The following is a 21,569-nucleotide window of genomic DNA, read 5'->3' as shown; positions in this document are numbered from 1 at the left end:
TGGCCGTAGGATCCATCTTTGGTTGGCTGGACGCAGCAGGAGAATGCCCAGAAATTGCCACAACATGCATTAGCACCCGTGCATGTCCTTGTGCGCCACTTTGAATGGTTGCAATGCATGTTGTTGCTGATTGATGTCACGACAGTTGGTTTGTGGCGTGAAACCCCCGTCACTGCCACATTTTCGAAACCTCCGAGCGCTCACTGTGTGTGTGTGTGTGGGAAACTCATGTACCACCGCGGGGTCCTCGCCTCGACTCTGCGTCTCTCCTGTCGATCATTCCGTTGCCCCGGACACCCCAGTGCGTTATCGACACAGAGTGGAGCGTCCACCGACAAACACTCATATGAGACATTAGGGATGGAAATCCCGAAATCCATCTGTCATTTCCCGCAAGTACCTGCTGGTTGTAGGGGTATCGCGACCGCACGTCATGCCCTGGGCGTGTTCATGGGGAGCACTGGGCGCCAGACATGACATCCTGCCCCTTCATTTAACTCTGCTACCTGGGCGTCTCCCCCCCAGGACGCACTATACATCTCATCCAAAAATGGACAAACGCAGGGGAAGTGACGAAGCATTCCTTGCCGAGCGACAATCCACAGATGCGCCCACAGTCGTCATGTACGTTCTGATGGGAACTCATATAGTGACCCACCCTCAGGCCTTCTTGCGTTTCCCGCGGGTGTCTGTCATCCATCTCGCTAGGGTACGTCGCCCAATGGTCCGTGTCAAGCTCACACACTGCCAGCATCGCCACCCTCATTATCGCACCTCATAGCCAGCCCCTCTATATCAAGTACACCTCAACATGGCAACTGCGGACCCAGTTCCCGCTGGCAAGGTCACCCAGTGCGGTGGGCGGTGGTATATCGTCCCCTCCGAACAGGGCGAGCGTCCAAGGCCCAAAACCAAGATGCTCTCAAAAGGCGTGCCAACACTCGGGCCAGACAGCCTGGAGGTGGCAGGTGACACTGCAGACGACCAAGATTCGGCCGCCTACAGTTATCCGCCCAACAGTATCCACCAGTACAACGACGCCGACGACTTTGTCCTGATCGACGTACCGGACGATGACTTCGTCCTAGTCCCGCATCCAGCACCAGATCCAACACCGCTGTTCAAGATGGCTAAGGCGACCAAGGCCGGAACTGTCCCAAAGGCCCATGTCAAGGCGACGTGCGTGAAGAACGGCAGAGACTCCGAGCTGACTGGCAGTCCCATCTTCCCGATTGCCAGTGGACCGTGAAGGGGTTGAGTCCTATACACTGGCGAATATGCGATTCCAAGTTGTACCCTGGGATGACCCAATGGCGAGAATATGCAGTATGCACTAACAGAAGCAAGCCCCAGGCTCCGGCAAACTCTGGTCATCATCCGCCACAGCTCCTGGTCTCAAGCGAGACCTGTTAAACATCCAGGTCGCGTGGCCAAATGGTACGGCGTTTGACTACGATTCATCTTCGTGTATCAAGAGATCGCGGGTTCGATCCCCGTCGTGACCTTTTTGGACTCTCTAGGGCCCGCAGAAGCCTCAGAACATGTCAACGACGAGTGCATAGAAGACACGTAGACCCACGAGAAGTGGCTCAGGCATTCGCTTTGCTTTTGGGATGGAGTCAAGTTAGAGCTTTGGGAGCTACTCTATCCTGTACGACACTATTAACTACAGCCATCCAGGTAGTTACGGACCCCCTGAGGTCTTCATAGCGAGAGTTCACGGCGATTCAACGTCTGTCGGTGACACCAAGGTCGACGGCCGAGCTGCCAGTCCGGAAAAATTAAACTCCCGAACTGGCGAGCCCTGAAAAAGCAATTTCCCGGTCGGATGCAGATCCGCATTCCGATGCCGCCAAACGCGACCCACTGATCGAGCGACTCCAACAAATCAAGAGACGTATGCAAAAGGGCAGAAGGCTTTGAGCAGCCCTCTGGAATGGCAAAAGGAAGGGGGTGTGCTCGCACGCTGAGTCGAACAGCGGTCGGGTCAGATGATGAGATTGCTGCGAACCACAACGACCAATGATAACCACCTACACTATACGAGCTGGATGGGCACTTTTCGCCGAGTGCCATTGCTTGCGAGCTGCGAGCTGCGAGCTGGATCATGGGCGTGTATTCTGAGGACACGGTACAGTTGGACAGCACGGTGCGTTTTAGTTGGGAAGCTGCAGCATGCAAACGGGAGATGGTTCGGCAGAGCGGCATTTGGGGCTACTGTCAGTATTCAAAGATCAGAATTGGTGCCAGCGCCCCGTCACACTTATCTGGCGGCGCGGGCGACCCATACGAGCGATGACAGTCGGTTGGGTATCCATCGGGCAGAGGTATGCACAACGTGGCGCCGGACACACGGAACCGACTCTCGGCGTCCGCCAGAGCCGATGCGTAGCTTTCACCCGATGCATCACGCCGTCTCCTGCGCCTCTCTTCAAGTCTCCCTCATCCCGGCGGTTGTACGTTATCCCAGAGACTGGAATATGCTATTGTTCGGCATGGAGAAGCATGTTAATCGTGCACGGCCATCAGTTACGGCTGCGTGTGGCGCGGCCTGCAGCCATGGTCACTGTACCTGGGCGTTCTCTAAGCCTGGTGCTCGTCGGTGGCGTTGTGACCCCGCGCATGTTTATGAAGTGAGACTGTCACTGGATTGCTGTGACTCTACATACGTCCTCTCTGACATACTGTGACTGTGCGAGCACTTCTCCGTTCAGTCGCTGGACTCTAAAGTTGGGGGCTATAACGCATTCGAGGTTGCCACTCCCCCCCCCACCCACACACTGTCTCTGTACAGTTTCACAGGGTGTTATCATCTTTTGTCCATGACCCAACCACTTCACTTCTCTAATTGACAACTGAGGCACAGGAAGCGATGGACGGTCTGTCACCGCGCAAGCCACTCAACCATGGCGGTCCTCGTGGTCGGTACTCCACAGACACCCCGAAAACTGTGGTCCATCACCGCGTCGGCTAGGTATCGCGCTCCCCGGGCGTCAGCGATGGTACTAGCTTAAAGGCAGCTTCTTCTCTGGTTCCCCATGTATCCCCCATCTGAACGCCCATCAGTCAAAAGGACCCACCGAGGATCCTTTCTCCCTCGTTCGCACTGCCCCCTCCAGTTCAGTCAAGTCACCAGTCATGGTCTTCCATCAATCACATTCCTGTACCAGCAGTGACAGAGTCCTCCACTACATGTGAGTACCAGCTATTGTGCAGACTAACACCCAGTCTCGACTGTACCGGTGCCCCAGCGGCGATCATCTCACCCCATTGGCCGGCCTGCAACTCGGCAACTTGCCCGCGGGACAAGTGCTTGTGTCAGCCATGGAAGGACCGTTTCGATTCTGTGGACCCGACGGAGCTGCACGATCTCGAGCAGCAGCTCAACGACCCCGAGATCCGGCTGCGGATCGAATTCGCATTGACACGCGACCTGAAGCGCGCCGAAGGTCATTTCCGCGCCTTGCGACGGCTTTGTGAGTTTGACATTGACACGCCGTTCTTCCTGGCCGCCCGCCGGCGCGCCGTGGATCGCGCTGCGGCCGTCGAGGCGGCGGTGCGCATACTGAAGTGGGGGATCAGAGTGTTCCAGGCGTGGGAGGAGTGGACGCCGAGGCGGAGTCTGGTGACACTCGTGTTCAACCTGTGGTGCGCGCGCCGCACCGTACTGTCCAAGACTGTTCTCCTGCACTAGGTAAAAAGTGTATGCCATGCCCCGTTGTACCTTTGTCTCGGTAAAATGACTCGGAAAAGCGACTTGCCCAGTGTCTGTGCGGAAAAAAATAATGGGTCGCCCACAAACCACAAGTGGCACTATAACCACGACCCGCCAAATGATCGGCGCTCGTCGCCATCCACTTCATTCGTGTTCCACACCGTCAACAACCTCCCAGCACACCCCTAGACCCCAAAAAGGCAAGCTATGCTTGTCCCAGTGCCTCCAGACAGGATCGAACTGCCGACCTTACCCTCACTTGACAACGGAGAGACTCCGAGTACGAAGGGCACGCTCTACCAACTGAGCTATACAGGCCATTACTTCGTGCTTTTCAAGCACCTCGCTCGACTTTGGACATGCAGGCGATCTCCACACCAAGTTTGGAGACGATCTGAGCTGTGGTTCACGTGTGAGAGGCCGGAGAAGGTAGATGGGGTTGCTGTTGCCATGGAACTGTGTATTCTCCGGCCGTCGTAGGTTTTCAGGGGACCAGGGGTGACGACTCGGGCCAGGCTGTGCCTTACGTGTCTTGTCGGCAGAGGTGCTTCTTTCAAAGGTGCTTACACTCGGTCAGGGGCCTCCCGTGACAGCGGACAGCGACATGTAGACGGGCATGAGACTCGGTGCCACAGTCCGGGATCGGCACGAAAGGTCGCTTTGCCGTGTCAATGTGCACTAAAAATCACACGCATGGGCTGCCCACACACACAGCCCATGCGCTTGCACGACAGACGACAAACAAGTCTGATGTGACCGGGCGACTGTAGGCCGGCTAACGGTCGTTGAGCAGAAGAGGCACATCCGGCTGACGCACACCGTCGTTTCAACTGCGTATTCCAGCCGTCCACTGCATTATCCGGCAACAAGAACCACCCTACAGTGTCCGTGAAATGCATACCTTGCGAGCGATACCAAAAAGTGGCATGCATGTGCTTGTGGCTGGCACGCAAAAGCAAAAGGTAATGGAGCCAGGGTGGATCGAACACCCGACCTAGCGATGTCTTCCCGTAAAGGAAGTCTGATGACTGAACTTCAGTCGCTCGCTCTCCCAGCTGAGCTATGTCTCCGATTATGTTTTGTTTCAAACTGTGTCGCTGAACAGCAGGCGGATCGAAGCCTAGGATGTTGGGATTTGATGCCGTTTAGCGCCCGAGACCGATGGTCTTAAGCTGGCAGTTTGTCTTTCAGAAGAGGATGGGGATGCATAGGCGTCTACAGAGCTGCTTATATGCACACAGAAGGGAGGCCCGAGCACTACAGAGAAGCACGAGGACAATGAAGAAGCAGAAAGAGCAGCATTGGTGCAGTACCCTCGTTCTCCGGTCAGCTCAGTGCCACACTGCAGTGGCGCAAGTGGTTACGTAATCTCAACACTCCCCTCATCTCTATCCTCGAGAAACATCTTACACGTCGTGGTGCTCGTCCTTGGGCTCAGAGACCATGTTGACAGCGTTGGTCGGGTTCTTGAGACCTAGGGAGGCAGTGTGCCGAGCATGGAGGGGACCAGGTAGAGCCTTGGTGAGGCAGTCGGCGTGCTGGTCACTGGTGCGGACGTACTCGAGGGTGATCTTCCCTCTGTCGACTTGCTCGCGCATGAAGTGGTGGCGGATGTCGATGTGTTTGGACAAGGGGAAGTTCACGGGACGCTCTGCAATCGTTATGGCAGCTTGGTTGTCGACGAGGATGCGGACAGGCTCGACAATGGTGTCGTCGGCGATACCAAGTTGAAGAAGAAGCTGACGGAGCCAAATTATCTCTTTGGTGACCTCGGCGATGGCGACGTACTCTGCGGCGGTTGTCGAGGTGGCTACGCTCCCCTGGCGGCGTGCGGCCCATGATATGGAGGAGCCATAGAGGAGGACGGAGAAACCTGTGGTCGAACGGCGAGTCTCGAGGTCGCCGGCGAAGTCGGCGTCGACGAAGGCCATGAGTCGGTTGTCGATGGCGCCGCCGAGCTCGAGGTATGCGCTTTTAGTGTGATGCGCGTGGGCGAGCGTGCGCCGGGCAAGCTCGAGAGCTTTGGGAGCAGGGGAACGAAGGACTTGCGAGAGAACGGAAGCTGAGAAGGACAGATCGAGGCGAGTCGACATGGCGAGCCAAAGTGCCTTGCCTACAAGCTCGCGGTAAACACGGTGATTGTGCGCATTAATAACCGTGTCGTCGTCGGCGAGAAGGTCCTTGAGCTCCCCTGAGGCAGGCAGAGGGGCTGTCTTGGCTGTGCGGACGGACGCCAGGTTGTACTGGGCTGCGATCTGCTCGATGTAGGTGGTCGATGAGAGGCGAATGGTCTTTGTGGCTCTGTCGCGGTCGATACGGATGGACAGCATCTGGCTAGGCTCACCCAGGTCGGTCAGGGACCAGGAGTTGGCAAGGGATGCCACAACTGCGTCGGCCTGAGCCTTGGTACGGCTGACGATGAGGATATCATCGACATAGGCGAGGAGAAGGATGGGGCCGAGCTTGGTGGGCTTGGTGTGGAGGCCCCACTCGCTAGCGCAACGTTTGAACCCGATGGAGTGTAGCGCCTTGTCGAGCTCAAGCCACCATGCACGTCCGGACTGCTTGAGTCCGTACAAGGCCTTGTTGAGACGGAGTGTGTTGCCGTGCTTGACCTCGACACCCGGAGGTGGTGCAAGGTAGATCTCCTCATGTAGAGGACCATTGAGGTAGGCTCCCTCGACGTCGATCTGTCGTAGCTCGAGGTCGTGAGTGGCAGCATGCGCGAGAAGCATGCGGAGACTGGCGAGACGGGATACAGGAGCGAACGTGTCCTCAAAGTCGACGCCGGGTACTTGCGAGAAACCGCGCGCGACGAGACGAGCTTTGAACTTGGCGATAGAGCCATCGGCTTTGGTCTTGCGCTTGAATACCCACTTGGCAGTGATGGGTACTCGGCCGCGGGGCAGCTCAGAGCCAGTCCATGTCCCTTTGCCATTGAGATTGTCGATTTCAGCCTGCATGGCCTCGATCCATGACTGACGGTCTGGGCCGTCTAGGGCTTCCTTGACTGTGACAGGGTCGCCGAGAACGATGGCTTCGGCTGCAAGAGAGGCAAGGTAAGCCGTCTCGCCATCTTGCGCGAGTGCAGATGCTGCAGGAAGGGCTTCGTCGTCGTCGGAGTCGTCGAGACCGTTGAGAGTAGCAGGGGCGCTAGTCGATGTGGCGGTGACGTCATCGTCGCTCTTGCGAGCGTCTATGTTGGTCTCAATGTCCTCAATGGTGGCGAAGGCCTGTATTTTGTCGCCTTCCTTGCCATCCTTGACTTCGAACACGTCGTACACGTTGGCAACGCGCTTGTTGTCGAAAAGGACGGTCCACCCTGGCAGTTCTAACGAGGTGGAAAGGATTCTGGCTGGTACAGACCGCGGACGCGATAGCGTCGGGATGCTCGTCTCCGCTGGTCTGCGAACAAAGACACGTGCTCCGAATGGAATGAACCGCTCGAGGTGCGGCTTGCGTCCACTGTAGCGCTCATAGACAGTGATCTTGTCATCGAACATGGTCGTCATGTTGAGCAGGCGGTTGACGTACCATGTGGCGTGGTCCCAGTAGTCGTGGGAGAGCTTTGTGTCTTCAAGGAGTGTACGGACCATCTCGGAGACGGTGCGGTTGTGACGCTCAGCCACGCCGTTGAGGGCTTGGTCGTCTACAGGAGCCAGCTGATGCTTAATGCCCTGCGCACGACACCATTGAGCCAACTCGCCGGACTTGAATTCGCCTCCTCGGTCTGAGCGTATGACAGTGACCTTGACGTCGGCCTGTCGCTCGAGGGCTGCGATTTCAGTCTTGATACGAGCTGTGGCGTCGGATTTGTTGGTGAGGGGGATCGCAAGGCGGTATCCAATGAAGTCGGACACAAACGCTAGCCAATACAGATGGCGTTTCGTGGTCGGGTGTGACATGGATTTGATGTCCACGTGCACGTACTCGCGTGTGGCTGAGTTGCCGCGATCTGAGGGACCCCTTCGAGGAAGGTTGGCAGTCTTGTGGGTGAGGCAGGGCTCGCAGTTGGCCATGGTGAAGGTGTCGTCCTTGACTTCGTCGAAGGTGACGTCAGGGATCAAGCCATTGCGGACGGTGCGGAGGAGCGCTGGCTTGCCTAGGTGGCCATAGCGGAGGTGCAGGTGATGGAGCGGAGTGCGTGGGGCGCGGTCCGAGGCTGCGAAGTGCCCATGGTCGGCGAGGACGAGCGCGACGCCGAGACGACCGCCGAGGTAGGAGTTGGAGAGCGGAATGACGTCATCGCCCTTGGTCATGGTATCGTGTGTGACCTTCCAACCATCCTGGGCGAGCGCAGAGGCCGAGAGCATGTTGTCTGTGGTGTCTGCTGAGTAGAGCACGTTCTTGACGGTGTGAGGGTGCTGGTCCTTGTCGAGGAAGGCGATACGGCCCACTTCGGAGATGGAAAGGACGTATTTGGTCCCTGCAAGCTGGATCTTGATGGGTTTGGCGACCTTCTTGACGTCGACGAGGAGGTTTCGGTTGCCTACAATGTGATGTGTGGCACCACTGTCCACAAGGAAGGTCGTAGTCGTGGTTGGCGATGGGGAAGGGGAGTCTACAGGAACTACAGACGCAGAATAGTATCCATCGGCAACTACTACGGAAGCGGCGACCTTTGGTCCGGTGCGACAATCCTCGGTCCTGTGGCTCGTCGCGTTAAGTTGGTTGACGCAGACGAGATTGGGCTTGTTGCCCGAGGTCTGGGAATTGTTGGTCCTGCCCTTGCCGCGCTGGCGGATACGCTGTTGCGTGTTGTTGGACTTTTTGTCGAGGTTGAGCTTGGCAGCGGTAGCGGCGGACGCTCCGTTGCTGGCGATCATTTCGCGTTCCTCAGTGGCCCGGAGGCTCTCGACAAAGGTGGCGTATACAGCCGTAAATCTGGACCAGGTCTTGAGAGGCTCGGAAGCCCACTGCGAGCGGAGCATGACAGAATACTCAGTCGGAATCGCAGTTAGCAGGTTGGCGACTTTGTCGTTGTCGCTGAGCCTGATGTTCAGGCGAACGAGGGCCGCATAGATGCGGACGTACTCCATGTAGAACTTGTCGGTCTCATCGGCGGTAGATCCGCGCTTGAGATAGAGTCCATGGAGCTCTCGCTGCAAGAGAGCAACCTTCTCAGGATTGTCGGTACGGAAACGTGACTCGACAGCGAGGTAGATGTGACGGGCCGTGGGCAGCGTCTCATAGTCGATAGAGAGGTCGTCATGAATGGTGAGGAGGAGCACGGTGCGTGCGAGATGCTCCAGACGGGCCCAACGGTTCCAGCGTGTGAACATGTCTTCGTTCAGGACGACTTCATCTCCAGCTTCGTCGATTGCTTCGGCAATTTCAGCCGGAAGCGCATCGTCACCGAGAGCGGTGGCCATGAGGTCGTGGAGAGCCTCACGGTCGATGTCTTGCCCCGTGGGAGCTTCAACACCTGCAATGTAGTCCGTCTCGAACGCGAGCAGGTTCTCGAGCGGAAGCTGGTTGTCACGAGCTCGGTACGGGTCGAGGACGAAGCCCTTGACATGGGCGAGAATGCCCTTGCCGAGGCAGTACGTGCGTATGGCTTTGTCCCATCGTTCGAAGTTGTCGGTGGAGGTGAGGACCGGGACGTTGTCCTTGAGGTCGGACCAGGAAGGGAACGAAGACTCGTTGCGAGCCATGATGGATATGAGGTAGATAGAAGTGTACGAATGTGGCGGACCACCGTGGGAGAGTGGAGGTGTGTGTTCCTTCGGGAAGGAGACCTCAAGTTGAACCTCGACGTAGTACGGGTACTACGAGACCTGCACGGATGCGTATGGTCTGTGAAAGTCCTGTAGACGTAGGAGTATAGGTTCTGGTACAGTTGAGACCGTTGGTCTCAAAGGTATCGTGGGTAGAAGCCTTTGACTCTTAATCTGTTGGGATTTGATGCCGTTTAGCGCCCGAGACCGATGGTCTTAAGCTGGCAGTTTGTCTTTCAGAAGAGGATGGGGATGCATAGGCGTCTACAGAGCTGCTTATATGCACACAGAAGGGAGGCCCGAGCACTACAGAGAAGCACGAGGACAATGAAGAAGCAGAAAGAGCAGCATTGGTGCAGTACCCTCGTTCTCCGGTCAGCTCGGTGCCACACTGCAGTGGCGCAAGTGGTTACGTAATCTCAACACTGGGAAAACGCAACAATGGCTTGTTGTGGTCAGTTTGTTCTCAAAAATGCGGCGCCATTCTCCAGTCCTCCAGTCCTCTCATTTAGCTCTCGGGTACGAGAGGGCTCTTCCCAAGAACAAATGCATGCACACGACATCTTGTTGACGTTTTATTTAGACTTAAGGTTGCAACACCCCCGTCCAGGTCCCCGTTTCACCCTCAAACCGCCCGACCCAAGACAATCCCCCATGCCCCACATCATTGCCTAAACCTCCGGCCACGCTCCGATACCGGGGGCATGGGGGAATCTCCGGGTCGCCCGCCAATAGGCGGGGGGCTCGTGGGACGTGGGGGAGTACGTGTCGGCGTGTGTGGCGATCGCGGGGGCAGTGGCACGAAGAGGGGTGGCGAAGGGGAAGCGTCGAGCGGCGAGGGCGGAGTAGGGCCGCGGACTCGGAGCCAAGGGGGGTTGGGTCGCGAGCTATTGGCGTTGCGGCTGGGTTGGAGCGGGGATGGCTGCGGGCGACGAGGAGGTGTCGTGGACTTGGCCTTGGCCTTGGGGAGAGTCGGTGGTGGGGTGGGCAGGCTGGCTGCTGGAGAGGGTTTGGGTTTGGTCGGCGTTGTGGTGGCGGCGTGAGGCTTGGTATCGGACTCGCCCCTCTTGACAGATGGAGGCGACAGCGTCCTCCGGCTCAACGTGTTTGCCTCGGGAAACTCTTCATTGAGGCCTGTTGCATGTCAGCTCATGCACGGCTGCCCCAACGTACGTCGAAAGAGCCGCTTTGCGCCGGGCTCAGCTGCCGGTGTGAGGGGAGTTGGGGGGGTGCGCTTCCGTTTATTGCTCAGGGTTGTGGCGGAGCTCATTGTGATGCGAGTAATGGACGGCTTGAACGACAGGTGCTGTTCAAGTGTGGTACAAAAGATGGACATGATGTGGGTGCGGGGTGTGAGTGTGATACTAAAAACGAGTGTAGGCGGTGCAAGGTGATGCACACAGTTGGGTGTGGTGGTGATAGTGTGGCAGAAATGGGACTGGAGGGGTTCATCGTGACCAGGTGGGTACTTGTACTTTATCTTTCGATGCGTGTATGTGACACAAACGAGGGTACCCCTCACCTCGTGTGTGTATGTGTGGAACTGTCGCGCATCGCCATGCTCAGTGGCCTGGCCGAGATCCATGTGTCATGCACTTTACTCCCAGTACGGCAAGTGGCACCCAAATCTGGGTAGGGGTTGCTCGGAGTTTCAACACCCGAGGCTGGTTATTGTCTCAGTTGCCCCTGGTTTACCCACCGATCCACCGAAACGACCAGCAAACGATGATCTAATCATTCGTTTCGACATGTTCCAAACTCTGCAATGCCACTGTCACAAAATCTCCTTGCCATCATCAAACCCACAGATCCACAAGCCGGAGGACCCGATTGCAGCGGGTTACGGACCGCGAAACTCATGCTCATGATGTGTGGACCCTGTCAGTCTTCACAGACATGGTGTCCAAGCACGACGCCTCGGAGCACTATCCAGTGGCCGTGCAGAACTGATTTACCCAACATGGCACCATTGTCAATGCCGCCGCGTCATCATGGATGAACATGCTTTACACGCGGCGGGAAGTGACGAACACAGTCCTTATCCTTATTTTGTGGCGCCGGGTGCCTTCTTTCCCCAAAGAACTACACAAGCCTGCTATCATTGGGCTGCCGAACAGACATGTATATGCATAGATTCTCAACTACAGTATACTTTGACACAGACAGACATTGTTTCAACAGCGACTACTATCCAGATTACGACTACAGCTGGGTCCGGTCGAGAGGCATGTGTCCTTGCCATGGCGACGAGTGAGGCGTAACTTCACGAATGGGCATGGGCGAGGCCAGTGATGCGGTGCGCGACATTGGCGATGACATGGACATGACGCCGCCGCCGTGAGACAACGAGCGCTTGCCAGCGCGTGGCGTGCTGTGCGGAGAAAGGTTGTACGGCACGGCGGACAAGACGGCGCGTTTGGCTGGGGTGGGGACAAATGCCGGTCCAAGGGTGGTGGAGCGCGACGGGGTATACGCCAGCGGATTCTTGGCCATGTTGGCAGCAATGATGCGGGCCTGCTGCGCGGCTTTGACACTGGCCATGTCTTGCATGGCGGGGGGAGGCTCACGGACAGGGGTCATTGAGAGACCCAGCCCGTTCACCTCCACTCCGGGGTCGAGGGTCCGAGCGGGGGAGGGGGAAACGGCCGCCGAAGCGGCAGTTGTCGAGACTGCAGGGAGAGAAACGGACATGGCGTGCTGGGATGGCGTATTGTCTGGGGTGGGGAGGAACAAGCCAGGGGGAGGGTGGTGAAGTGACTCGGCCTTGACCTGGGATATAGATTGCGGGAGCGGGGCCAACGACTGCGACGGAGAAGGGGAGTAGTGCGAGACTGTCGACGGAGGGGCCTGGACGTCCGAAAGGGAGATACCATGAAGCGATACGGCGTCGGAAATGCTGCGGTGCGTATTCTGGAGCTCGTATGTGAGGTTGACGAGGCGCTGCCCATAGTTGTCCGCATACTCCCTGTTGTAGTCGGCGATGAAGTGGTAGTCCTGGGCTTGTTTCTCGAGCTCCTTGATGCGCCCGTCCCGCTCTACCAGCTCACCCTTGAGCTCAATGATGACAGCCTCTTGCTCGGAGATCTTGGACTCGGCAGCTGTGGCCTGCTGGTCCTTGAGGCCTAGAAGCTGAAAGACGCTTCAGACGCGTGTCCGTCGCGTCTCCTCTCAGCATAACCGCCAATTTGCTCACGTAATCGGCCGCTTAGCTCAGCTGGTTAGAGCATCGTACTAATACCCAGCCTTGGTTACTAGTCCATGCGGAGGTCGGCAGTTCGATCCTGTCAGTGGTCATTTTTGCTCCTCTCTGCATGTCTATGGACTCTTTGAAGTCTCTGCGACCCTCTGGTAAGCCTGTGGATGTGGAAGAGGAGTACAGGAGTGGTTACAGCAAGCTTCGTGATCGAACTCCAACCAATCGAGACCTGGAGTGGATATGAGCCCATCTCATCAAATGGGCATTTCAATTCGGCTTTGTCAGGCCTTCTTTATGACATCAGGTGTACTGTCTGGCCTCTGGGACTACACGGTGTTGCTGTTGAACAGTCTTCGGCGACAAGCACATGTGTTTTGGCAAGGTGGGCAGAGGTGGCACCTGGGACCAGGAAAGATTCTGGTTGCTACAGATTATCAAGCGGATCATCGGGCGGGCATTATCTGGTCCTCGACTGGGTTCCTCGAGGGTCTGACGGGTCTGGACTCTGCCAAGGAACCATGCAACCATTTCCGCTGCATGTGACTGACCGCGGTGCCCAAATGTCCGCCGCGATCCGCCGATGATATAGATGCAACTGCATAATAACCCGCCGACCCTTGTTTGGCCACGGAACATGCTAGGTAAGAGAGGCCTGGCTGGCGCGTAGTCCTAGTCTCCCCCGCACTTCCGCCTAGCGGAAGGACAACGTAACTAGTTCAGAGTTTGCGGAACTGTACAGATTAAGAGGGTTGCAAGTGGGGATTCAAGGGCGGCAGTCGCCCTGGAGGTTCACCGACGAGACCTTTGCTGTGGGCAGTGTTTGTTCCGCCAAGTTGTGGCCATCACAGCAAGGTCGCGACAACTGGGGCCGAGAAACAAAGCGTATGATACCCTTTGTTGCACACAGGTGCTTGCAATCTTTTAGACTAGCTCAGACTCCCCTCCAAACTGGGCCGTCGGAGGCAGCAGTATTGAGCACTTTAGTCGGTTGCGGAGCATAACGATAGAAGACAACATTAGGTCCTCCTCTGTGTGCTATCCATATCTCCATCCAGGTCACCTCGCAACAGCACAGACGCTTCGCCGACGAACCTCACAGCTCGGGCAGTTCGACAACACGTTGCTGATCCCCTGTTGCCCGGCTATCAACGCGGAACGCTTGTGCACCGCGGATCCCACAGCGTACTGGCGCGGACTCGACTGTAGACTCCAGAGGACGTGGGAATCAACCTCCAGCAGCTACTGGAAATGCAGGGAAGTAAACGAATGCGACAGAGCTGAATCGCCAGAGCAGACGTGCGTCGCCGTGCCACTGCATCACTGGCCCCATGTGTCACCTGGCATCAGCAAGCAACGTTCAACATGGTCAGCTGTCGGTTATGGAAGGCAAAGGAACATGTTAGCTGTACGGCCGGTTCCTATGCCGAGCGGGAACCGAACTACCACGCCGACGTGCCTGTCCTCCCCCTATGGACAACCCACGCCCGCGTTGTAGTCACACGCAGTGGGGGTGCGATGTTGATAGCAGACGAGGGGGACAGGGAGACCAGAATATGGATCATGCCGGTCGACTCCATTTCATCAAAACTCTTACTCACCACCACTACTCCATGAAGGTCGTCGTGTTTGGAGGCGGTGGCGGTGTGACCAAAGAGTTTACAAGGCTCGCTAGTCCTCTCAACGAGGTCATTGTTGTGACTCAGGACGAGAGGTAGTGAGTACCACTCACCATCGTCGTCGCTAGCCGGAACGTTCCCATGCTCACACACCACTCAAAGCCAAAGCGACATCCGTGCTCTGGGCGGTTCGCCTCGCGTGCTGGACACTGAGTATGCAGCGCAGCCTGAAGTGACTGCATTCCTCGAGTTCAACAAGCCCGATGCTGTCATCTGGGCGGTATCGCCTGGTGGCGGCAGTGGTGGCGCCGGGAACGAGCTGTTGCCGCCGGCTGCGACTGCGACCAAGACATTCGAGGCCATTGAGCAAGCAGGGCTACGGCGCGTGCTCCTCATTTCGACAATTGACGCTCGCAACACCTCCAAGCCCCATCCAAGGCATTACAACGAGGTCTCCAGTGAGATCGACTTTCCTCAAGCATGTGCTGTCAGTTGACTGACGTGACAGGGTGGACGAGTGACGGGATATGGAAGCTCATCCCCGGATGTAAGTGTCTACGTCGACGTGATGCTACCGAGGCTGCGCTAACCTGAGTTACATACAGACATGGCAGCGAAGATGGAAACTGAGCAAGCCTTGCATAGGAGCGGTCTTGACTTCACTCTGCTGCGACCGGGTGTGTTAGTGGACACGCCTGCAAGAGGCGTCGAACTTGGTCTCGTCCAGATCGCCAAGAATGGGTACAGGAACGGGGCCCTCGACGTGACGGCGCTCATCGGTAACATGAAAACGTGTTCGCGCGCGCTCGTCGGCGAGGTGTTGCTAGCATGCTTGCAAGATGCGGGCACAATCGGGCTTACACTAGGGGTAATGGACGGGGACAAGGACGTGTTTGACGAGGTACAGCGGTGTGCCCGGGACGGGGTGGACGCATGGGAGGAATAGCACACAACAATGTCGTCAGAAGAGTGTTCCAACGTACGTCTGTCTATACATCACATGTGGTGTGTACTGTTTCCTGTACTTCTGAGCTGCACACCAAGAGGGGAACTCAACCCGTCCAAACGTCGACCTTCTCCTTGCCAATACGCTCAATCTCCTTGTCCACGGACTCGGTGCCGTCCATGACGTTGAACGTGAGGCCAATGGTCTGGGGGTCGAGAGCAGACGCCAAGAGAACGTTGGCCACCGTCTCGCGGCTCACGCTGGCCGCGCGAGTCTTACCAAGATGACAACCCCCGGCGGGCTCGTTCAGCAAGTGCCCGGGGCGGAGAACTGTATAGTCGAGCTTGGTCTCGCGAAGGGCCTTCTCCGAGTCGTACTTGGCCTGCATGTCTGCGTCGTCAGTTTCCGCATCAGGATTGTGAGGGACTCACAGTGGCCGATGGCGGCCCAGACACGAGAACACGCCTCGATATCCTCCTTGGTGTACCACTCCGGAACGGGATTGGAGCGGTCGCGCACGTCGAACGCGCTGACGAGGAGCAGGCGCTTGACTCCGGCACCTTGACAGGCTTCGTACACCTTGACGGATCCTTCATAGTCGACAGCACGGGTACGTTCGGGGCCGCCTTTTCCACCCGCGCCAGCGGAGAAGATGACAGCGTCAGGCTTCTCCTTCTTGATGAGGTCCTCCATGTCCTTGATTGACGCATCCTCGAGTGACAGGACGGTAGGGGTAGCGCCCATCTCCTCGAGGTCCGCCCAGCTGGCCCGTCAGTTCAACCGGCAAAGAACAGACGCTCATGAGATCTCACTGGGTGTCATTGCGAATGACAGACACGACCTTGTGGTCCAGCTTGCTTGCGTTGCGCGCAAAGTGACGTGCGATCAGGCCGCCGCCGCCAAAGATAAGGAAGCGCATCGTGAGTGGGAGAGTGGAGTGGGGGATAGAGGGGATACAACGTGTGAATGGCGACGAGGTAGGCAAATGTGGAGGAATCGGTCTGTATATAGGGTTCGGCGCCGCCAATGTCGTCATCGTGCTGGACGGTTGTCCCGACACTCTCGTCAACCCGCGTTCAACACCTGCCTGTGTACCCACCCATACATACCTTCTTTTCCATCTCTTGGCCTGACGACAGACAGACACTTCAGGCGTCACTCAGACCCGAAAACGACTCTGCGATGCAAGCGAATGAGTCATGAATGAGTGTGGATGACAATCGCCGACGCAATCGACGTTTGCTCATCTGTCACGCGTTCAGGAGGCTCCTCCCTTCTGTGCCATTCTCCAGTGTCCCAAATGGTCGATGAGGAAAAAGGAGACGACCCCGGCCCGAATCGAACGGACAACCTTGAGGAAACGTAAGAACAAGTCGTTCTACACATTCCAGTTGGAATCTCACGCGCTACCATTACGCCACGGGGTCGAACACGAAGGTTGATCTTCCGGCATCGGGGTGTTCTGTCCTGTTAAAGATCGCGAACTTGCTGTGGCGGGAAGAGAAGTGATTGTTTGCAGTTGAGAGTGCAGGGGTGCGATGCATGACCTGGACTCACAACGTTAGCTGTTACACGTGCCAGCAGGGCGGATTGGTTACATCATCCGCTACATAACGGACGTTAGTGATACTCAAAACTCTGGGCGCGGTATAAGATGGTCCCCCCATTTGGCCAAGTCCCCAATCCTCGATCCTCGATCGTCTTTGTCTTCATCCGCTCCTTCTCCCTCAACAGCACATTGCCGTCCGCCTTCACGCCCTGTTTCCTGGAGCAACATGTATCCAGATGGCGGCCTGGCGGCTGGACTGTGCACATTATCGTCAGGCCTGCACCGCCCTGTTACGCGGTCCGTGCGGGTTTGTGGGACAGATATCATTCCCATCAGCTCGCCCCTCCACTGATCCACTGACCTGGTGCTCTGACATTCCACAAGTGCTTGCCTTTGTCATTGACGGCCATCATCATTTGCTGGCCACGCACGGCCTCTTGGGTGCCATGAGCCCCTATGGGATGGGTTGCACGAGATCCACAGTCCCCGTCCAAGGGTTTCTGATACGTATACGAGGGAACGGAGGGCGAGTCAAGGGGAGCGGGGTGTGGCAGATAGAAGGTGATGGCAGAGAATGAGACGGAAGGAGCGCCAGTCACATAGTGCGACACAACACCGCAAAGACGACCCTCAAGTACCACGTCGCACCCCACACGTTCACCAATCGCCCACCATGAAGAGCATCATGACGAACAACCGCCACGACATTCGCGTACTGCTGGACACCTACACCCCGCACTACTCCGTCGACCAAGCACCCCGCTTTACCCTGTTTGCCTTCAGCACCACGACTTCGCAGACGCGCCGTCTCATTCATCGGATCGCAGTGGAGACATGCCCAGCCCTTGAATGGGACAACGAGTACCGCCAGGCCTTTGACGACAAGTCACTCTCGATCAGGCGGCTCAAGGACCAGATTGAGACCATTGTGCGCAACAAGTATGTGCCGGCAGGGAGCAGCAACAAGGCTGGAGGTGGTGGTGTTGGTGTCCGGGGCCCATTGCAGTGTTGCTTTACGGATGTTTGTTGAGCGTGCGTCGTGCATTTGTTGATGAGTTTTGCGGCCTCGTCACACCGAAGCAATCAAACTCCAAGACGTCATGGTTGAACTGGTCCGTGTACATCACAGCTGTCTCACTGTCTCACCACGGGGCATTCATGCATTCATGCTATCACATTCGGTGGCACGAGCAAGTCTCGCAAGCTACCGAGCACATGTCATGCGGCGCTGCAAGCACAGCGGAAGTCCCCACAAGAGATCCTGGAGAGCGGACACAAGGCAATCATCGTCATCCGTCATCATATTCCAGAGTTGGTGTCATGGCTGGGAATGTATGGGACGTCCTGGCTGTTACAGATCAGAGATCATTGTTGGCTCAGGACGTCTCGGCAAACTAGCCGATGGCGTCAGCAGAGGCTATTATCAGTTGTTCGTCTGTACGCCAAATGCATGCACAGTACTGGCATGCGCCTTCCTCCCCACCCGGAGTGACACATGCATTCACTCTGTGTCACGGGGCCATCGTCATCGCATCTTGACGTGCTCTCACCGCCTCACCGCCTCAACCCTGCCACCGGTTTCTTCGGCATGTTTCGAAAATCGCCCATTGTTGACGTCCGTTGCAATCTGTTATCTACCCATCGCTCCATCATCCATTCCCCATTCTGGCCGTCCAACCATCCAATCTTGCGGCACCGAGGCCGGCAGCGCGGCGATGGCGACCTCTACCATGGCCCCGCTCGACCACGAGAGCTTTCCAGACATAATGGACTCCATTATCCTTTCTGGCGACTGGGAAACATGGATCGCGTTGCGCGGGGCTTCAGCAACATTCAAGACTCGCGTTGACGACCTCCTCCGGCGCCACCTCGTCATGACACATCCTGCACCCCGGGGAGCCAACTGGCACCCAGTAATCATCACTGGTCGAAGGTGCAACACACGCATCGCACCCACTGCACCAACATGGGGACCCGTGGGCTCGTACGCGGACATTTTGGACGACACAGTTTTCGACCGCGCGCTGACGCACGCGCACGTCGTCGACCTCAAGGGCGCCCTCGACCCCCCACCAGAACTCATCTTCAAGATCTGTCCTCGAGTGCTACGCATCATGCCCGACAGCAGCGGCGAGTTCTATCGTGGCGTACGCAGCTTCTCAGCCTTAGCCTACCATCTCGTGGGCGGGCGTGAAGGCGGGACCCTCGTTGTCTTTGCCGGCGCATTGAAACCAAAAGGTGACGTCAATCTGCCGGCGTGGATGCGCAAAGTCCTATTCAACCTCCACTTCTGGGAGCATGAAGACCGTCCGATGCGCCTTGCCCCCCTCCCATTCAATGTGCAGTCGTTCGACCACATGGACCCTGTTGGCAAGGAGCTGGTCTACATCTTTCCAGACAACAAGGACGTTCCGCTGCACCTCGTCCGCTCCACGTTAATGGACCTCATCCACGGCTGGAACCTCGACCTCACATACACCGTGGTCAACCTTGAAGGCGTGTGTGGGGGTGAGGACGCGGCGTCTCTCGCGGAACAGGAGATTCCTCAGCAGTGGATTAAAGAAATGTTCTGGCGAGACCGATATCGACTGCAGCTCGCCATGGCCAACGTCTCCTTTGTCACCCGCGCGCAGTACCGGGCAAGACTGGATCCCGGCGAGTGGGAGCTCGAGACGGAGATATAGATAAGTCACTCGTTGTCCTCGGAGCAACTCCGCATCCAGACCCCGCCTACGGCCGTATCTATCCATGACCACTTACACTTCCACCCTTGCATGCAACGATGCTTTGTCCATGTTTGGCGCTGTCACCGAGTTATTGACGTCATGTCGCCAGGGAGAAGCCATGCCAAGCCGTTAAGACGGCGTCCTACAGCCATGGAGTCGATATAGCCGAGCGTGGCGACAGGCCCGGCCAACGCCGTAACAATGCCAAGACATGCACCGCCTCCACTGGTGGCAGACATCCTGATCCGAAGCAACGCTGATATCATAACAACCGCGCCGTCTCTTTCCTGATATTTCCACTTCTCCCTCCACCTGTCAACAACCATGACTGCCGCTTACCAGGACCCGTACCCCAATATCGTGAGTTGGGATAACTCGTTACGTCCATTAGCTCATACCCAGCCCACCATCTCAGCCAAGCTCTCCGATCAGAGCTCGCTCGTCAGTCTCCTGAAATCAAACCAGGACCCAGCGTATGTCGCCACCACTTGCTGTGCACCATGCTGACCCCTTTAGATACCAATTTGCTGCTGTCAAGTGCTATGTCGAAGGCAAGGCCGCCAAGGGCAAGTCGCCAGGGTATATTGCCGGCAAGCTCGATGGCATCGAGACCAAGGCCCCCTCCCAGTCCGGCCCGGCATTCGCCTACGTGCGCCAGTACTTTGCGTACCCCCAGTCGCGTCTCTTCAAGGTGCCCGTGTCAACTTCAACCAGCGGCGGTACCGACGTCGTCACGCTCAATGTCCCTCCACCACCATACAAGAGTGGACGTGCGGGGCCAAGCACGTCCCCGTCCAACCCTGTTCCTGCACTGGCGTCGCTGAACATTGGTGGCCGTGCACCTTCCCCCGCCCCTTCCTCCGACCGCGCACCTTCACCTGCACCACCTCTTCTTGAAGGTGGCGAGAACGCACTTGAGATGCTGCGTGATTTCGACACAGTCTTCATCATTGACGACTCGAGCTCCATGCAGGGTTCGCGCTGGGAACAGGCCAAGACCGCCGTCAAGGGTGTTGTCGCCCAAGCAATGAAGTATGACGACGACGGCATCGACATTTACTTCCTGAATGCGAAACGCAGTGGTGACAACATGCGCCGACCCAAGGACGTCGATCGCCTCTTCGCGGGTTTGAAACCGTACGGCGCCACACCGACGGGCAAGACGCTCGAAAAGGTTCTGCGCGAGTATGTCCTGCGCTTGGAGGCTGCTGCTGCCCAGGGTCGTCCCGAAAGCATCAAGCCCCTCAACCTCATCGTCATCACGGACGGTGCACCCACCGACGACCCCGAGAGCGTACTGGTGGCCTACGCCCGCCGACTGGACAAGGGTGACTGGCCCCTCTCTCAAGTGGGAGTACAAATGTTCCAAGTGGGCAACGACCCTCAGGCGAGGGAGGCGCTCGAGGACCTCGATGACGAGCTGTCGTCTCGACACGGTATTCGCGATATGGTCGACACCGTGCCCTACCAGGGTGAAATGACCGCCGAGCTTATTATCAAGGTCCTCCTGGGTGGCATTAATCGCCGCTTGGATCGCAAGGCCACCACCCGCCGCAGGACGTAAAGCCTATGAGCCGCCGCCTGTGGTGATGCTTCTCCTGGAGTGAGACATGAGTTGTTGGGCGACGCATGTAGCAGTTTGTATATGTAGTACTTTATGGATCATCAGGGGTGTAATTCCTACATGACACCACACTTACGCGACGACCCTGCTGGAATCAGCACTGGTATTCTTCAGCGTATCAGCCATCACAGTATCTTGCTGAGGTGGGATGTATTCCCGGCTCAGAAAACTGAAACGCGACTTCAACGGGTATGGAGTAGGTCGTCATGGACTGTCGGAACTCGACCACACAGTAAAGTACCCCGAGGCCAAGTGCCTTGTGGGAAGGAAATGAAACTGGATTCTCTTTTCGTCGATTTTCCATGATTTTCCGGCTCAATGCGTGTCTAGTTGTATGGCCTGTGTCTCCGACGATATCGGTAGTTTGGAAGAGAGTCTAACGGACATGCATTCGCGTATTGACTCTGAAGTGGTACAGGCATCACTTTGAAGGGCTGTTGATGGGGTGATGGTACATCTGCCATCAATGTTTGGGTGTCA

General features: G+C 57.0%; 9 protein-coding genes and 5 non-coding genes across 14 annotated transcripts; 7 read left to right on the top strand and 7 right to left on the bottom strand.

Moving 5' to 3' along the window:
- Positions 1-811: 811 nt before the first annotated feature.
- Positions 812-1,249, top strand: EHS24_006505 (uncharacterized protein; the record flags this gene model as incomplete). The annotated part of the gene is made up of 2 exons (XM_028621947.1): positions 812-1,179; positions 1,219-1,249. The coding sequence occupies 2 exons, from the start codon at positions 812-814 to the stop codon at positions 1,247-1,249; spliced, it is 399 nt and encodes a 132-aa protein (XP_028478399.1).
- Positions 1,250-1,420: 171 nt separating this feature from the next.
- On the top strand, positions 1,421-1,505 carry EHS24_006504. Its single transcript has one exon. It is a non-coding gene; the product is annotated as a tRNA-Arg (tRNA).
- A 451-nt stretch (positions 1,506-1,956) lies between these two features.
- Positions 1,957-2,048, bottom strand: EHS24_006503. The gene has a single exon. It is a non-coding gene; the product is annotated as a tRNA-His (tRNA).
- Positions 2,049-3,138: 1,090 nt separating this feature from the next.
- EHS24_006502 (uncharacterized protein) lies at positions 3,139-3,694 on the top strand (the record flags this gene model as incomplete). The annotated part of the gene is made up of 2 exons (XM_028621946.1): positions 3,139-3,194; positions 3,229-3,694. 2 exons carry the CDS (start codon positions 3,139-3,141, stop codon positions 3,692-3,694), a joined length of 522 nt encoding a protein of 173 aa, XP_028478398.1.
- Positions 3,695-3,935: 241 nt separating this feature from the next.
- Positions 3,936-4,033, bottom strand: EHS24_006501. Its single transcript has one exon. It is a non-coding gene; the product is annotated as a tRNA-Thr (tRNA).
- Positions 4,034-4,681: 648 nt separating this feature from the next.
- On the bottom strand, positions 4,682-4,785 carry EHS24_006500. The gene has a single exon. It is a non-coding gene; the product is annotated as a tRNA-Phe (tRNA).
- A 5,311-nt stretch (positions 4,786-10,096) lies between these two features.
- EHS24_006499 (uncharacterized protein) lies at positions 10,097-10,702 on the bottom strand (the record flags this gene model as incomplete). The annotated part of the gene is made up of 2 exons (XM_028621945.1): positions 10,097-10,566; positions 10,606-10,702. 2 exons carry the CDS (start codon positions 10,700-10,702, stop codon positions 10,097-10,099), a joined length of 567 nt encoding a protein of 188 aa, XP_028478397.1.
- A 932-nt stretch (positions 10,703-11,634) lies between these two features.
- EHS24_006498 (uncharacterized protein) lies at positions 11,635-12,727 on the bottom strand (the record flags this gene model as incomplete). The annotated part of the gene is made up of 2 exons (XM_028621944.1): positions 11,635-12,561; positions 12,671-12,727. 2 exons carry the CDS (start codon positions 12,725-12,727, stop codon positions 11,635-11,637), a joined length of 984 nt encoding a protein of 327 aa, XP_028478396.1.
- A 1,511-nt stretch (positions 12,728-14,238) lies between these two features.
- EHS24_006497 (uncharacterized protein) lies at positions 14,239-15,190 on the top strand (the record flags this gene model as incomplete). Its single annotated transcript, XM_028621943.1, has 4 exons — positions 14,239-14,342; positions 14,407-14,702; positions 14,753-14,791; positions 14,850-15,190. 4 exons carry the CDS (start codon positions 14,239-14,241, stop codon positions 15,188-15,190), a joined length of 780 nt encoding a protein of 259 aa, XP_028478395.1.
- A 106-nt stretch (positions 15,191-15,296) lies between these two features.
- EHS24_006496 (uncharacterized protein) lies at positions 15,297-16,109 on the bottom strand (the record flags this gene model as incomplete). Its single annotated transcript, XM_028621942.1, has 3 exons — positions 15,297-15,580; positions 15,622-15,953; positions 16,003-16,109. The coding sequence occupies 3 exons, from the start codon at positions 16,107-16,109 to the stop codon at positions 15,297-15,299; spliced, it is 723 nt and encodes a 240-aa protein (XP_028478394.1).
- Positions 16,110-16,513: 404 nt separating this feature from the next.
- Positions 16,514-16,617, bottom strand: EHS24_006495. Its single transcript has one exon. It is a non-coding gene; the product is annotated as a tRNA-Trp (tRNA).
- Positions 16,618-17,412: 795 nt separating this feature from the next.
- Positions 17,413-17,769, top strand: EHS24_006494 (uncharacterized protein; the record flags this gene model as incomplete). Its single annotated transcript, XM_028621941.1, has 1 exon — positions 17,413-17,769. One exon carries the CDS (start codon positions 17,413-17,415, stop codon positions 17,767-17,769), a length of 357 nt encoding a protein of 118 aa, XP_028478393.1.
- Positions 17,770-18,469: 700 nt separating this feature from the next.
- Positions 18,470-19,423, top strand: EHS24_006493 (uncharacterized protein; the record flags this gene model as incomplete). The annotated part of the gene is made up of 1 exon (XM_028621940.1): positions 18,470-19,423. The coding sequence occupies one exon, from the start codon at positions 18,470-18,472 to the stop codon at positions 19,421-19,423; it is 954 nt and encodes a 317-aa protein (XP_028478392.1).
- Positions 19,424-19,789: 366 nt separating this feature from the next.
- On the top strand, positions 19,790-21,029 carry EHS24_006492 (uncharacterized protein; the record flags this gene model as incomplete). Its single annotated transcript, XM_028621939.1, has 3 exons — positions 19,790-19,825; positions 19,868-19,938; positions 19,982-21,029. The coding sequence occupies 3 exons, from the start codon at positions 19,790-19,792 to the stop codon at positions 21,027-21,029; spliced, it is 1,155 nt and encodes a 384-aa protein (XP_028478391.1).
- Positions 21,030-21,569: the final 540 nt, after the last annotated feature.

The sequence above is a fragment of the Apiotrichum porosum genome (genome assembly GCF_003942205.1).
Source record: "Apiotrichum porosum strain DSM 27194 chromosome Unknown scaffold_3, whole genome shotgun sequence".
In the NCBI taxonomy this organism is placed as follows: domain Eukaryota; kingdom Fungi; phylum Basidiomycota; class Tremellomycetes; order Trichosporonales; family Trichosporonaceae; genus Apiotrichum; species Apiotrichum porosum.
This window is presented reverse-complemented; position numbering and strand designations above follow the sequence as displayed.